This window comes from Arvicola amphibius, chromosome 13 (assembly GCF_903992535.2).
Source record: "Arvicola amphibius chromosome 13, mArvAmp1.2, whole genome shotgun sequence".
Classification (NCBI taxonomy): Eukaryota; Metazoa; Chordata; class Mammalia; order Rodentia; family Cricetidae; genus Arvicola; species Arvicola amphibius.
This window is the reverse complement of record NC_052059.1, coordinates 74,580,612-74,597,048: the sequence shown is the minus strand read 5'-3', so window position 1 is coordinate 74,597,048 and position 16,437 is coordinate 74,580,612. Positions and strand designations below refer to the sequence as shown.

At 43.8% G+C, this 16,437-nt stretch overlaps 1 protein-coding gene across 1 annotated transcript in view; it reads left to right on the top strand.

Annotated features, from left to right (window-relative positions):
* Kcnma1 (potassium calcium-activated channel subfamily M alpha 1) overlaps window positions 1-16,437 on the top strand; it is a 719,714-nt gene that overhangs the window by 505,258 nt on the left and 198,019 nt on the right. The window contains 3 exon segments of the mRNA XM_042054118.1: window positions 9,128-9,238; window positions 11,059-11,164; window positions 13,907-13,989. Coding sequence (XP_041910052.1) covers window positions 9,128-9,238; window positions 11,059-11,164; window positions 13,907-13,989 — 300 coding nt within the window.

Below are 16,437 nucleotides of genomic sequence, written 5' to 3'. Positions count from 1 at the left end.
GGCTCCTCCCAGGTCCCCCAGGAGTTGTAGATACTGGCGTTCAATGAGGCTGATGCCAGCACAGATGCTCGCCAACTTCAGATGGTGTTGCATCCTGATAAACCCATGATAAGTGGAAAACAGCCTGGATAGAAATGCATTCAGTATGTGCACCTACTGAGCATACCAGCTTAGACCAGCCTACCTCAAGGCACCTCATCAGCCTGCAGCTGGGCGAGACCACCTAACACAGCTCCTTTGTTTAAGTGTGAGAAAACCCATGTGACTTGTTTACTGCCCACCTGAAACTGAGCTGACTGGTTTTACAGGTAGCCTTTGGCTCCAGTCATGTAGAAAAATTCCAAGTGGAACCAGCTCATTTTGGGGACCGTTAGTATGTGTGTTGAGAATGGCTGGTTGAGGCTGAGCTTTTGGGTGTAGTGGGAGATAAGGGGAGGATGTATCAGGTTAATTATCAAGGTGACAAAGTCAGTCCCGGCCTGCAGCATGTGATGACGGAATAGGATGCATGATTTCCCATGAGTGTTAGGAAGAGAGGTGGGGGCACACCTTGCATATCAAAACCCTTTGCAAAGAAAAACACATACACTGTTTATATGTTTGGATTTATTCTCTCTCTACTCCACTTCCATTCCCAAAGGGTAAGGCTAGCCTCTCTCTCTGGATCGGTCTTCTCCCCTCTTGCTCTGTGTTTGTCCAGGTGCAGCAGCAGGTAGAGGCAGGTAAAGCTTCTTTGATCTAAAGGGGAAAATGCCATTCAGGACAGGAAGCTGTCTGAGATGGAGGAAGGCAGGTCAAAGGTAACCTGCTTTATTTCAAATGGCAAAGGGTCTCTGAATCCAAGGTGAATGAGTGCAGAGAGCTGATAAGGTGTAATTTGTGATAGCCTCACACTTGTGAAGTTACTTAATAAGGCTGCCTGGGGCTGGAGACGATGGCTCAGTTGGGAGCATGTTTGCTATGCAAGCATGAAGTCCTGAGTTGGATCCTTAGAACCTATATTTTAAAATTCAGACAGAGGACTCCCAGAGTTGGGGAGTCTGAGGTGGGTGGATGCTAGGAATTCACTAGCCATCTGGCCGAACCAAACCTCTGAGCTCCAACTTCAGTGAAAGGGAGACCTTGTCTCAGAAAATAAGAGGGAGTGGTTGAGGAAGACACTTGATGCTAGTCTCTGACTGCCACGGGCACAGGCACCCACATGAACACGTGCACACAGACTCTCCTCTCTGAAAGGAATGAAAGGAGAAAAGATATAACAAAGTGGTGGTGGTGTGGTAATACTTGAACAGTGGATACTTGTGAAAATTAAATGAGAGTTTCAACACGGGTCAACGCATCTGTCCCTTGGGGTTCTCTGACTGTAAGCAGCAGAATGGAGTTTTGCTGATAGGTAATTTTTTAACCATTGGAGTACCTGAGTGCCTTATATAATCCAGGAAAAACTGAAGGGCAACCTCCCAGGAAGGACAGAAAGCAGCCAGAGATGGGGCTGTGTCATCCAGAAGGCAGAAATGCATGGTTATTTATCACTGGATTTTGCCATCAGCATGGTTCATTCAACTCTTAAGGTTAACTTGAACAGCAATTAGACTCCCTTGGTTGTGGAAACTTGATTAGAGATAACAAAACCAGCTGTAATTAGTAGTGAGCTGTTGCTGACGGAAGGAATGATACATGTTTGCTAGGCAGAACTAGCCTACGTTGAGGTTCTCCGGATCTATCAAGTCTCGGACTGATACTCCATGCAGGCTACAAGCTGCAGCAGAGATGTCGTCATTCTCCCTGTCGCCTGACTCTGGCCTTGTGACTGTCTGATTATGCAGATCTCATGGTTTGGAATGGTCGATCCTCTAGGCTGGCTTAGTTCTCAGCTATAAACAACAAAATGCATCAGTTTTGTGTGGAACGTTCTGGGAAGCAGCTCCCAGTCTCCTCTGCTGGGTCATCCAATGCTCTGCTCCCTGACCTTGGGGCTCTGCTTCAGGAAAGTGCCTTTGCTGAGCTGTTCGGAATTGTTTGCTCCACTGTCTGCTTCATTTAGGGAAACAGCAAAGCAGACTGCCTTTTCTGTAATACTCCTGTTGACAGCTGCATAAGACAGTTGCTCTCTTCTCTTTCTCACCAGGAGGCAGATCACATTTCCTTCCTTTCTCATTAGCAAAGTAGTAGAATGGCCAAGAGTAGAACATTTTAGCCTAAGCCTTCTTGGGATACCCACCCCCTTTCCTCTTTCTTTCTTCCTTTTCTCCCCCCTTTCTTTCAATAGGAAATGGTTATAGTCAGGCTTTGGGATTGTTGGCTTGATAATTACTGTGTTGTTTTCTTTCCAATTTTTGCCCCCTTACCCACCTGAAAGAAGAATCCAGCCTTCTGGAATATCTGAATTGGACAGCCATTTTGACATTTTGCTGTTTTATGTTGACTGTGTTTGCTTTGGCCTAATGTCCGAGTCAAGCATACTTTTTCCAACAACTAGATTTGAAAACAAATGCATGCTGAACTAGACCCTGGGATAGGACGGAAAGATAAAGACCGCAGGCTGGAGTCAGTTTGCTTTGATGGTTGGTGACAATCTTTCCCCAAAGTGAAGACAGTCACTTGGGAACAGCGTATCAGTAAAGGAACAATAAGAAAAGTTGGAGATGGATTTAATTCATGTTTAAAATGGGGTCATGCGCTAGAAGGGGAGAGTTAAAGTGCAGGCACCACTCAAATCAGGGCCTAAGCAGCCAAACAACATGGCTGGATGACGTAGCAGATGAAGTCCAGCTCGCATGAGAGTCATGAAGATATACACCCTGGAAAGTTCAAGTTCAACCCAGAAGGACAAACAGAATCCTTGGGTACTGACCACTGTGTGGCTGCTTGCTGGGTCTCCAACTGCCCTGTTTCTTGTGTGATAAAATGCTACCCATTCTTTTTGCCAAGCCCTGCTTAAAATCCAATCACCTCACGTCAGGGGCTACTAATGGTGGGAGGTGCTGGGGAGAGGTGGGATGAGCGAGGCATGATTAGAAGGCTCAGCAAAAAGACAGAGGAGAGTCTAGCATATGTATTTGATATAAATATTATAGTTTCACAGAGACATCTAGATCAATACATGCCACATTTCATCTGCCTCTTTGACAAAGTGAGTGCAATGTATTCAGAAAAAGCCGTATAGGATTTTCAATTTACTCTGTATGATTTATTGTGACAGGATAGCTATGGGTTTTTTAAGTTCTTTATACTTGTTCCAGTAAAAATGGATATAGTATCTTTAAAAATAAACAGCCCAGAGCCATGTATTTTACACTATCTTCCTGGTGCGAGGCCCTGTTAAGGGGAGCTCTAAGACCCCCCCGACCTTGGAAGACCTGATTGTGGTCAGATTTGCATCAGTCTTTGCTCTTCAGCTTTTGGGAGACTGGGGGAGGTGGAGAGAGTAAACAGGGAAATCAACCAGTAAGCAATTGCAACCGTCTAGACAAGATAAAACGACAAGAACGAGAGAATAGGCAGGGAGCTAGTACCCTCCCCTCACATAGGGATTCATGAGGGTCTGGTGGGGGAGGCCAGGCTGCCTTCTCTTTTATAGTGATTGGCTCCAGGTCACACAGTCCTGCTCCCAAGTCTGTTGGTCCCCAGCCAAGGACCTCTCCACAGCATTTGATGCTGCTGCTTCTTAGAAGGCATCAAATAGAGGGGTGTATTCTGCCTTTGGTAAATACCTTGCACAAATGACTGAACCTGATTCCTTGTCAAATGATTGTGGGCATTGGACTAAGCATGCACTGCCTAACATATACCTGGAAATGTGAATGGGGGTCTATTGCCAACAGCCTGTCATGTTGAGATATAGACTGTTTCAAAGGCTGTTGACTCTCAGAAATACTACTTGGTATATGTGGAAAGTGTAGATTTTTTTCTCATAGACTTGAACTCGCTCAGTTACTCTCTGGTGCCTCATCATGCAAAACCTTGAAAAACCCTGTCCTCCTTTTAAGCCTGCTGCCATAAGACGACCCTAAAACACAGGCATGGAATTGACTTCTGAAACAGCTTGGCACTCACTCAGAAACAGTGGCCTTCCTGTCCCACCATAACAACAGAAATAGAGTGACTGGGCAGAACGTCTGCAACCATATTCTAGAGGTGGACGAGCCTGGTGGTAGGAGGAGTACAGTCATAAATATTTGGAGATGATGAGCCTGTAGCATAAATGAGTGGTAATATCCCAGCTATCCTGAGAGAGTTCACTGTAGCCATACAGTGGTCTTTTATTATGAAATCATGCTCAACCTCGAGATGCCTCAGCTGTTCCACATCCTACCTGTGCTACCCATCCCTAAGTAACCTGCTGCTTGGAGCCCTTACTCGGCATCACTGCTGGATAAATTACTTCCTTCCACCAAGTTCCATTTGGCACCAGTGTGTTAATAGTTAAGATATTTCCTTGTCCATCTGAGATGGGTCTTCCGTCTAAGCTTATATTTGCTTCTGTTTATGTTCCCTTTGTCTCAGAAGTTATCTGTTTATCACACTCAATCAACCTTTGTCCCACCCCCAATCTCATCAGACTGGAATGGAAGTGGTCACTGATTTAGGTCTGTTGTCTGTCTTCACAGCCTGAGTGGCCAGGCCACATTGAATCCAGGCATGAAGATTGGCACTGGACTCACAGAGTCTATATCCGGAGCCACAGATAAGAATGGCTTTAGATACCTCCCAGTGTGGCCCACTTAAGTAGCTCTGCTGTAACTGGGCCATCTCTTTGTTATCCCCCAGAGTCCTGGACTGGTGAGAGAGTCCTCAGCTTCACAGGAGAGCAAGCTCTGGTACAGATATTGACATTACTTCCGCGGCCCCTTAGCTAGTCAGACTCCATGACTAACGTGGAAGTTTGGTTTAGAGCCTGTGGACAATGCTGTTGGTACTTTCTGTGTTATTTAGTTTTTGTTTCTTTGACCCCTCTGGGTCAACTGATCAGGTTTAGCCTAGTCTAGAGATGCTGAGAAACTGTGATGTGTTAAGTTCATCTCAGTCCATCCTGTTACCATGACATAACTCTCAGAACCTCTGAGAACTCCTAAAATATCTTCTCTACCGCGCAATAACGAATCCTGCCTGTCTTGAGAAAGCAGAAGCTGAGAGGTACAAATCTCCACCCATCCGCTTCATCTCTCTGAGCCCTGCAGTCTCCCACCTGGACTGCATCCTGGGTCAGTTCCTTTTACTTCCTGTGGACATCAGAGATGCATCTCAGAGGAACAGCTTTAGAGGGGCTGTCTAAAGAGATGCTGGTGGTAAGAACATGAATTGAGGATTAGATGGAATTATATGACCACATAGTACTATGCACTGATGTAAAGATGCCTCCCAGTTGCTACCATTTTTAATTCTGACTGCTCCATGAAGGTTCACATCCTTGTATTATCTCTCTCGGTAAATCTTGGAGACAACCTTATGAATCAAGCGCTCTTTACAGTGCCTGTAACGCTTGAATGGTTGCTCCTCAAATGAAACATTGGTGAGAGCCATCTGAGACTATTTAATTAACTTGTGTCTGACATCACAGCATGAATCTCACCCAACAGGTCTGTAGGTGTTGTGGAAGCCAGAAGAGGTCATTTTGGACAGGGCTCTTTTAACCTTCGTCAGTCGTGCCCCGTGAATATTCACTGCCTCCAAGAGCCTGTACTCTGCTCTCAATTATAGAATATTCCCAATCATATTTTGGATAGATAGGAGAATAAATGTTGCAGGTTTTTTTCTTTCTGAAACAATATCCTCCCCCAAACTACTGCCTGAGGATTTTCAAGTGTTTTCCCCACTTGCCGTCCTTTTCTCGTGCTCCTGTATGGCATCAGAGGCTTCCTCAAACATGGGACACCAGAGCGCATCTTCCAGTGCTGATACAGGGCTGGAGAGGCAACATCTCGCCATCTATCAATTCTGACGACATTCAAACATTTTTAATATGTGGGCTCCCTGATAACTTCCATTGTATGGAAAACAAAATGGAGGGAAACGATTATTGGCACAAAACAGGGAGGCTGTAAATCTTCAAATCAGATACAGGGCAGATTGGAACAATATGGCTTCTTCAAGGTTGCCATGATAATGTACCTAATAACTCTCCCTGGGCAAAAAGGCAATCTGCTTTCAATCAATCTCCTTCCCCCTGACAACCCTCCCCCTTTTTTTTCTGAGCAAAAATACCAATTACGTTGAAGGAAGATTTTTTTCTTCCTTTTTTGATAAGGACTGTTCTCCACCCCAGAAATCATGCTGTAGCTAAAAGATATATATTTTCAATTGTCTAGCATGATATTGGACAGCAGCACCAAATGAAAAAAAAAAGTCGATCTTTTTACCCCCTTCCTCTCTCCTGCCAGCATTTGTCTACTTCTTAAGAGAAGTGAAAGCTAATTAAAGGCTTAAGGGATAATATTGATTGCATTGGAATATATTTTATATGTACCCGCCACACTTTCAAATAATAGAACCCTGACTCTTTCTGAGGCTGCATAAATCAGCTGGCTGAACCTTTGATTTGAGCGAGATGTGTTGGGGGTGGGAAAGTCCTCATCTACCCCTATTCCACTTCGCACATATCTCTCTTAGGATGAGTGATTTCAGAGCAGCAGTAGTGGGGGGCTGTCAGATGTTCACTCCATTCTTTGTGTACAGAACAGGAAGGCTGAATGTTCAGCTGTCTCAAGCCACCATTTGAGTCATTTGAGTCTGGCTGTGAATCATAACCAGGGATATGCCAGTGTAGAACTCTGAAATTTGTGATATCTAATGCAGAGGCTGGCTGGGTGGGACTTACTTTTCAGCTTCTCCTTGTATGGACTGGAATAAGTAGCTTGTCGGAGATATTCTCTCCCTGGCATCAAAACAGGTTACTGGGGTTCTTTCTACATTTTATTTATTTATTATGTATACAGTGTTCCGTCTGCATGTACACCTGCAGGCCAGAAGAAGGTGCCAGATCTCATTGCAGATAGTTGTGAGCCACCATGTGGTTGCTGGGAATTGAACTCAGGACATTTGGAAGAGCAGCCAGTGCTCCAGCTGCTGAGCCATCTCTCCAGCCACTGTTTCTGGGGTTCTTGCTTACTGGCCTGCTCTTTTATCCAAGACATAGCTTCAACTATAGAGATACCTACTAGTTGGATTTCTGTTGGTGCTTTCTTCATCCTAGTGTCTTTGTGCAGGATGTTAGAGTGCACAGAACACACCCGGTAACACCTCCGTCATTAGTGTGCAGTTCAGGTCAGGAGGGAATTCTTCTTTCTTGGTCACTTTCTAGACATGCTTGCCAATTCAGAATCATAAAACTCATTCAGAATATGCATACCTACTTGTGCTTTGTCCATAAATATGCTTATATGACAAGAAACATTTTAAAATAAGAAAAAAATGTAAAATTCCAAATAGTCGGTTAATTTCGTGGATTCAGATATACAGTGTGTTTTACAGCCTAATAGTCAGAAGGGGTCAGTGATACAAGGCTTTGGGCATAAAATTTGGGTGAGTAGCTAAGTGACCCCCACAACCCAGTAGATGCTGTTGAGAGGGCCATATGATCATGTTACAATGTCTCTTCTGATGTACCCCTCCCCCATCACTTTTCTTTTGCCTTGATGACCATGGCTTCCCTGATCAGGCTAAGCGCACCACCATAACAATAACAGTCCATAATGGAAATATTATTAACTGCATCGTGCATATTATTGATTTACTCTTTGTTCTGCACCATTATCCCTTCCCCAGTGAGTTTACTGCATTATTCTCACATACTTAGTCGAGCACCAAATTGCCACGAAAGGGCAGACTCTTGTAATGACGTCTAATGGGACATTGCATAAACCATCATTACCGCCTCCAGCCAATGAGCTTTCTGCCGAGCTACAATGTGAACAGAGCAATTATAAAGGGTAAAGGACTTGGGCATTCTGAGGTTTTCTGGGGAAATTGCCTTATTGCATGTTCACCCCCTGGCCCAGTCTTAAACCACATTAGAGATCTACCCTCTGCTCTTGTCGGCCTGAAGGGTAGAATGGTGTGAGTTGTTACTTACTACAGTGTGTTTGCTAGAAGCTGGTGCTTGTAGTTTCACAGCCGAGCCACTTTTGGTCTTGGGGCCAATTCTCAGGTCATGGTCTTGGGACTGAGCTCTGTGAAGCCAATGTAACTGAGCCCAGGATAGTCTGACATTAAGGCTGCATTGCTTCAGGAAGGAAAGTTGTTGGAGAGGCCGCAGGTCTTAATGTTCTGGAAAAGGGTCTTATGTCCTGGGGATGAGCTGCTGTTTCTAGAAACAGAGGTCAGAGCTTCCCTAGAACAAAGCCAGCATTTCCGCATTTATGTCTCCCCAGCTTCCACCCAGTGCAGGGGTCTCCAGGTGAATTAGTTAGGCTCTGGGGAAGTCTTCAGCACTCTGAGGTAGTGGCCGTCTGGGGAGGAAGCCACAACAGGCAGCCTGATCGCCCATTCCATGGGTGTCTCATCTCCATTTAGCCCTGAGTAATGCTCACTTACTGTAAAGTGTTGCATGCCTCCATTGTTAGAGAAGTTATGGTAGAAAAATGCAAAATTTCCTTTTTACTGCTTATGGCCAGCTGAGCCTATAACGTGTCAAGCCGCACATTAGCCACCCTGATAAAAGTCTGCTTTCTTACACACAAAATCATCGTTTCAGCAAGATTTGTTATCTCATTACCTGATAAGCTGTATGTCATAAACCAAGACTGCGGCGGTAAATCTCCCAGGAGGACGCTTTGTGGGCAGAAAGGGAGAGATAGGAATCTGCAAGGGACTTGATAATGTAGCATTTAAGCACAAGCATAATGTCACTTATTGTTAAATGCATAAAACCACTTGGCCAAGTCGCTGGGCTTTTAATAGGATTTTGTGCAGCCTCAGGTGAGCAGCCATATGCTTTTCCTGTCCAGGAGCCTCTGAGCAACTGAGCTTTGCCTCACGCCCCTCTGGTATGGGCGCTGGGTTAACAGGGGCTGAGTGAGGGTGGAGATAATCTGCTTGCAGCTGCCTCACTCTGCCTGCCTTGTCAGGGATCAGGAAGTGGGGCCGTGTCTCTGGGTCTGGCTGGAACTAACTGGCCTCTCCTATGCAGGCACATTGTAGTCTGTGGCCACATCACTCTGGAGAGCGTCTCTAACTTCCTGAAGGACTTTCTGCACAAGGACCGGGATGATGTCAACGTGGAGATTGTCTTTCTTCACAAGTAAGAACCCATTGCTGTCACTAGAGCCTCTGCCCAGCCAAGTGCTTCCCTCTGAGGACCCACAGGTGTGGTAGTGATGGAGGTGGTTGAGAATTGAGATGAGGTTGAATAAGCCATGACCCCTGCTGGCTCCTTAGGTAAGAGGTAGTTTTCCATAAGAATTGGACTTTGATTTAGAACCCTTGGAGGTGAAGCAAGACCCTTGGCCAGGGTTGAAAGCCGACTCCAGTGAGGTAGTCTGGGACCATATCTGAGTTTCTTTCTGAAAGACTGAACAGGGAAGTTCACTAGGATCCAAGTCACCATTCTCATCCCTTCATCAGTGTGGCCCTGTGCAGTCAGGGCATCTGCAGTGCGGGAGTGAGATAACTGATGGGATTATGTGGATACTTTACTGCTGCAGCAGAGGGACCAAATGAGACAAGAGAAGAAGCAGGGTGACAGAGTTACTTTTCACTGGGACAAAACGCCTGACAAAAGTAACTCAGAGAAAGCAAGGTTTCCACGGGAAGCATGGCAGTGAGAGCGTGAGGCAGCTGGTCACATCGCATCTGCTTGCAGATGAGCCATGGTTGCGGGTGCTTGGTCTGTTTTCTCCTTTTGTGTTTAGTATGGACCCCAGCCTAAAAGATGGTGCTGCATGTTCAGAATGAATCTTTCCCCCTCACTTAACCCAGTCTAGACGATCTTCCACATAAATGCTCTGAGGTTGGTCTCCTAGGTGACTCTCGATCCCATCCAGTTGATAGTTATTAACTATATCACATAGTGTATTAGGCATATTAACACTGTTGTTTCACCTGATACCCGAGGCTGTGTAAATGGATTTTCATTTAATCCATAGACTTAGTGCCAAGTACATCTTTAATCTGAATCCTGACTTAACCAGTGACTGACTGAGCATAGTGCTTCCCTGTGCCTCAGCTTCCATGTCTATGGACAAGCAAGGAGATACTCTTGTCTCCTTGGACTGTTGTAAGAATGAAATGAATCAATCCATGTGAAGTGTACAGAGCCCAGTTAGGCATGCAGGAAGTATTCAATAAATGTCAGCTATTATTGTGAAAGGAAACCTGATTGGGTTATGCAGTTGACTTACAGATATACACATCTTACATAGAGAAAGACTCTTGTTAAGACATTAGCTCACTCAATTCTGGAGGCTGGGAAGTCCCATAATCTTCCTTCTCCAAATTGAAAACCCCACTAGTGTTATGACTCAGTCTAAAGCTCGAAGGCCTGAAACAAAGGGAGCCAATAATGTGAAACCTTGGTCCACAGAGAAGAGTGGAAGGGATAAGATGTCATAGTGCATATAGGCATGCAGGGGACAAGGGGCAGCTATGGTCTTCCTCTGCCCTTTCCTTTTAAGTCTTTGCTTGGTTGGTATCCACTCATGTGGAAGAAGGTCTACTTTCCAAAATTCACAGATTCACAGATGAATCTTGTGGCAAAAGAACCCTCATAAACATACCTGGAAATCACCTTAATCTGGGCCTTCCAAGTGGCCCAGTCAAGTTGACATAAATAATGACCAATCACACTGACGTCATAGCTGTGATGTTTCTAGTGGTAACAAAGAGGAAGATACTTTACCATATAGGCTCCAACTTTTGTAAGGCCAGAGATTTCTGGTTTTGATTTTCAGTGGAGTTTACTTCTCTTAAATATAAGTCTCTTATTTGTTGCAGGGAAGGGGGTTTCTCTGAAGGTTAGGGCCTTTGTTCAGGTCTTTATGTAGAAATTAAAATCAAGGGAGCCGCAGAGTCTGGGATCTCCACTATGTTGTTTTAACGGCTGTTTCTTTTCTGTCTACGCAGCATCTCCCCTAACCTTGAGCTTGAGGCCCTGTTCAAACGACATTTTACTCAGGTGGAATTTTATCAGGGTTCTGTCCTCAATCCCCACGATCTTGCCAGAGTCAAGGTAAGGATAAATAAATGTCTTTATTCTTTCGTGAGCGTTGGGGCCATGATTCTCAGGGTAGCCAAGAGCCATCTTCTAAACCATTAACAAGGTAACTCAGATGTTACTAACTCCAGTACACTCTTTCGTTGGGCCCAGGACCTTGCTCTGCTTACTCACACTAGACCATCTCTAAGTATTCCACACTTAGGTTTGTCCTAATATAGAACTTACTTTTCTTTTTTTTCTAAATCAACCACTCCCAAAGTAATACCCCAATGTTAAGTTGGAGCTATCTCATCCCCATGGTTCAGTGGGTAAAGGCACTCATTGCAAAGCCTGTTGACCTGAGTTTAAACTCCAGGAACTACTTGGTGGAAAGAGAGACCCAATTCCTACAAATTGTCCTCTCATTTTAATGTGCACACACATATGTGTGCGCGCACACACACACACAGACATACACACGCACGCACGCACACACGCATATACAAGTCCATGAAACTAGGAAAAGAAACAATGAAGCTACAACTACTGAAACACAATATAGGGCTAAGATCACAAACAGCAAGGAGAATAACAAATTGATAGCAATAATGCACACCTTTCAATAATAGCTTGAAATATAAAACATGGGCCCTCTTCCTTAGTCGAAGGACACACATTATGTGAATGAGTTAAGAAAGAAGCCATCTTTCTGTTGTGTACATGAAACTCGTCTGACCTTCAAAGATGACCACCTCTTTAAAGAGACAGGATAGAAAATCCATCTCAAGCAGATGGGTGCAGAAAGCAAGCAGGCATCAATATCCTACTATCCCACAAACCAGACTTGAAACTAAAATTAACCAGAAGAGACAGAGGGACACTTTGTGCTAATCAAGAGAACAATTAACCAAGAAACTCTTACAATCCTAAACATGTATATCCCAAACTCTGGTCCACCCAACTTAACAGTGGGTGATTTCTATACTCCACTTTCTTTAATACTAAATAAATATAAAAAATTAATGTTGAATGGCTAAAAAGCCATGCACAATGTAACAGCAAAGATGATTAATTTCCACCTAATTGAACTCAGCATAGCTTTCAAATCCATTAATTATATCTGAGAGAAATGTTAGAAAAGAAAATTACACAAAGCTATAAAACATTTGTGCTCCCCTTTTCCAAAAAAAAAAAAAAAATAGACTCTGCACCATTGGGTAATAAGTTAACTGTATTCTTCATGGGCCCTTTTGAATTGGCATATTCTCATAAAGTACAAACAAGGCTTTAGAAAAGAAAGGGACATAGTAAACTGGCATTTGCGATCTAATTCAGTTAACACAGGTTTAGTTGTAAGTGTGCTCAGCATTTGTGTGCCAGTGGTGTGCCAGTGGCAGTTCACTGATATTGTATGAACCTGCGGAAGCCTAAATGCTAACTGTGGTCACCAAGCAGTTCTGTAATTGCTGTAGTGGCAAACATAGAAAATCCAGAAGGATTTGTATGAATTCTTCATATTATTAAAGAAATCCAGAGACAGTGCGTGACATGCTGGGGACAGAACTACAGCCCTTTTGCTGAACAGTTCCATGCTGGAACGGTCGAGTAAGTAAGTACAGCACTCTGAGCAGGAGAATTGCAGACCCAGGTCAGCTTGTGAATTCTCATGCCTATGTAGGCTAGTTCCTCTTAATATTATCCAGACATGACCTAAGTCATAAAGACAGAGAAAATGGCTTTCGTTCATAGGCCTAGTTTAAATGCAAGCAATTATTAGCACATCAAACTCACGGTCTGTCTAAGGAACAACCCTCCTTTTGGCTCACATTAAGATAAGTCAGTAGGTTGCCTTTTGGATCCATCTGTAAAGAATCATTTCATTTATATAAATTATTTGTCTTTTGAATACCTGAGTAGTAATGAACAGTAAACAGCACAGAACTGTGGTCTCTTTAAGGCTCCAGTTTCTTCTTGGGACCCACGTAATGAAAATATACGTTAAGGTTTGATAAAGGGTTTTTTTTTTTTTTTAAAAAAAAGATTTGCTTATTTTGAATTTATATGTATGAGTGTTTTCCCTGCATGTATGTGTGTGTACTTCTTGTTGACTGAAGCCTACAGACGAGAAGAGGAAGTCAGATGCCCTGGGTGTTTTCAATGGTGTGAGCTACCATGTGGGTGCTGGGAATGGAACATCAATCTTGTGCAAAATCAACAAGTGTTGTTAATCCCCGAGTCATCTCTCTGGGCCCTGGATGGCCCAGTCTGCTTTGCTGAATCGGCAACTGTTCTAGTCTACGTCCTAACCTGAGAGAAGGGGTTTAACTCACCATCTTCTATTCCTGATTAATTAAGATGATGGCACAGACAGTTTAAACAGGAAGTGGGAATGAGATTGAGCAGCTCAGTCAGGTGAGTGTAAGGGCTTTGGCAAATACGCCTGGAAGCAGCTCAGTCAGGTGAGTGTAAGGGCTTTGGCAAATACGCCTGGAAGCAGCTCAGTCAGGTGAGTGTAAGGGCTTTGGCAAATACGCCTGGAAGCAGCGAGGGGAATGAAGTACAGAAGCACTCGGGTGCACACTGGAGTGTTTCTCCTATGTCAGTGACCTGACCTGCAACCTACACTTTTGACAAAACTATAATTTTTTTCACAATTTTTCCCCTTTCCTTCCGAAATACCAGGTTCTCTAAATGCTATCGACACAGAGAGACTGCGGTTGCGTGTGTCTGTTTATATGTTTGTGTTTGTTATGATTTTTTCCTTTGATCTCTCAGATAGAGTCAGCAGATGCGTGCCTGATCCTTGCCAATAAGTACTGCGCTGACCCGGATGCAGAAGATGCTTCCAACATCATGAGGTAACTCCTGGCATCAGGACTGTCTCTGTGGACCATCCTCCCTTCATCACCGGCCAGCAATGGCTCCTGTATGGAGTTGGCAGAGCTGGAGCAGTGTCCACTGCTCAGAACTGCTCGTGGAGTTCAGGTTCCTAGGGAAAGAACTAGAAAATGAATAATAGGTTCGGGGAAATGGCTCAGTTGGTGAAGTGCCTGCCTCCTGTGCAATGTAATGACGTGAGTCTGAACCTCAGAACCAATTTTAGAAACTGAGGCATAGCAGCACACTTTGTATCCTTAGTAGTCAGAGGTAACAGGTCCCTGGGATTCACCAGCCAAGCTGCCTAACCTAACTCGGTGAGTTCCAAGTCACTGAGAGACCTGTTTTAAAAAGGCAAGGTGGTCCCCATGTAAAAATACTCAATGCTGACTTCTGCCTTCAAATGGGCTTACACCTACACACAGAGACTCATACACATAAAATCTTAAATTTCCATTTTTTTTAAAAAATTATGTTATCTGAAAGGAATTGGACCTAAGATGTCTTTACTGGGAAGGGTCTTAAAATACCTACAGGAGGTATGTTTCAACATGTTTCAACATCTTTGCATCTGAAACAGCAAGCAGGTGGTCGTGCTGGAATCTGGTGGGTCGAAGCCAGGAATGCTGCCAAGCCTTCCACAAAGTATAGCACACTCCCATCTAGAAAACTCTCTGACCCAAAATGCCAATAGCTGAGGCCAAGAAACCCCTAGTTAGTACTTTCCCCCAAGACTGTCCGCGTCAGGTTATTGTTGCTCTGAAAGTGATTAGTTAATTAACTTGTCTCAGTTTCCTCAGATGAGTGATTTTAATATTAGCGTGGATCTCTGAGATGCTGATTATAGATTATGTCTTAATTCTATATGGATTGAAGTCCCCACTCCTCATGTTTGTTTTGTTTTGTTTGTTTGTTGTTTTAAATAGATCATGGTCTGGAGAGAAAACAAATCTAGAACACTAATAGTTAATGCCTTATCTGCCCACGGGCTAGGCCTCTCAAAGAATAATTTTTTTTTTTTTTTTTTTTTTTTTTGGTTTTTCGAGACAGGGTTTCTCTGTAGCTTTGGAGCCTGTTCTGGAACTAGCTCTTATAGACCAGGCTGGTCTCGAACTCACAGAGATCCGCCTGCCTCTGCCTCCCGAGTGCTGGGATTAAAGGCGTGCACCACCACCGCCCGGCTCAAAGAATAATTTTAACCCTACTCAAAGACCTTAATTTCTTCTCATTTCAGAAAAAGATTTCTTTAGCTATTGTTCTTCTCACAAACTTGTCATCGTATCCTGTCTGTAGAAAAATGACCAAAATACCGGAACAGTTTGCTCTCCTTAGCTACAATCCTTTTAGATTTTGTCTTTTCTCTGGTAAAAATTGCAGAGTAGTCACTTGAGGTAGGGGAAGATAATAAAGAGAACCTTCTAGAGAGAGCCTGGACTAAAGAAAATGTTTCATTCCTGCTATAGTCCCAACAACTCTCACCTAACAGTGACCAGGCATCATTTGGACCAGACATATAGCCCAAATGCTAATTGCAGCTTGCTTCCCTGGGACTGAAGGATTTACCCCAAAGTGAGAGTTGGGAAGTTGCCTTTGGATCTTTACAATGCTTGTGAATATTTTCTTTTCATTTTAATTAGTGTTCTCCACTTACATGTACATACAGAATTCCTGTGGTGCATTTAGGTTGATCCAGTCTTCCTGTCAGTATCTGGACCTTATGTCTGGAAGAAACCATCTGGCATGATCGTCTTTCTTTCCAGTCCTTTTTCTTTGGCAGTAGGCTCCATTTGGTGTTTTAAGGAAATTTGTGCACACATTCTAGTAAGACTTGGTTTGCCAGGCTGCAAAGAAGATGCAGTGGGGACTAGCTTCACACCTGAGCCCATCTCCTTACAGGCTTCGCTGGAAAGTGACCGCACAGGTCAGCTTCAGTTTAGAATGTGTCCCTTGTCATTTCTGAACTAAGCAGCATTTCTACCCTTTGACAAAAATTTTTCCTGCCATTTTAAGTGCTAAAAATATAGCTCTTCTAGGGACAAGATTCCATCTTTTTCCTTATCACAAAGAAACCAGGAGCACGAAGCTTATGTTTTTGACCTCATATAGAAGTTCCTGGCATATATACTTTTATTTTTCCTCAGTGGTGAAAAATAGAAACTTGTGGTAATTTTGAAATGGGCATTTCCCATAATTGAAATATTTTACTTGAATTTTGAGGATGAAGTGTTAATGTGAGCACGCATAGGTGTCAGGAGAATGTGGGGGGATGCTAAAGTATAGAGCTCACTGGTCACAGAGGGCTGTCAGGAATGTACGTAAGCCACCCACCAAGGAGGATCAGGAGAAAGATCCAAAAGGGAGTGGGAAAGTCAGGGTTAAAATGTGGCTTCAGCTTTTCTTTTATTTGTATATTCCTCCTTAGATTAATG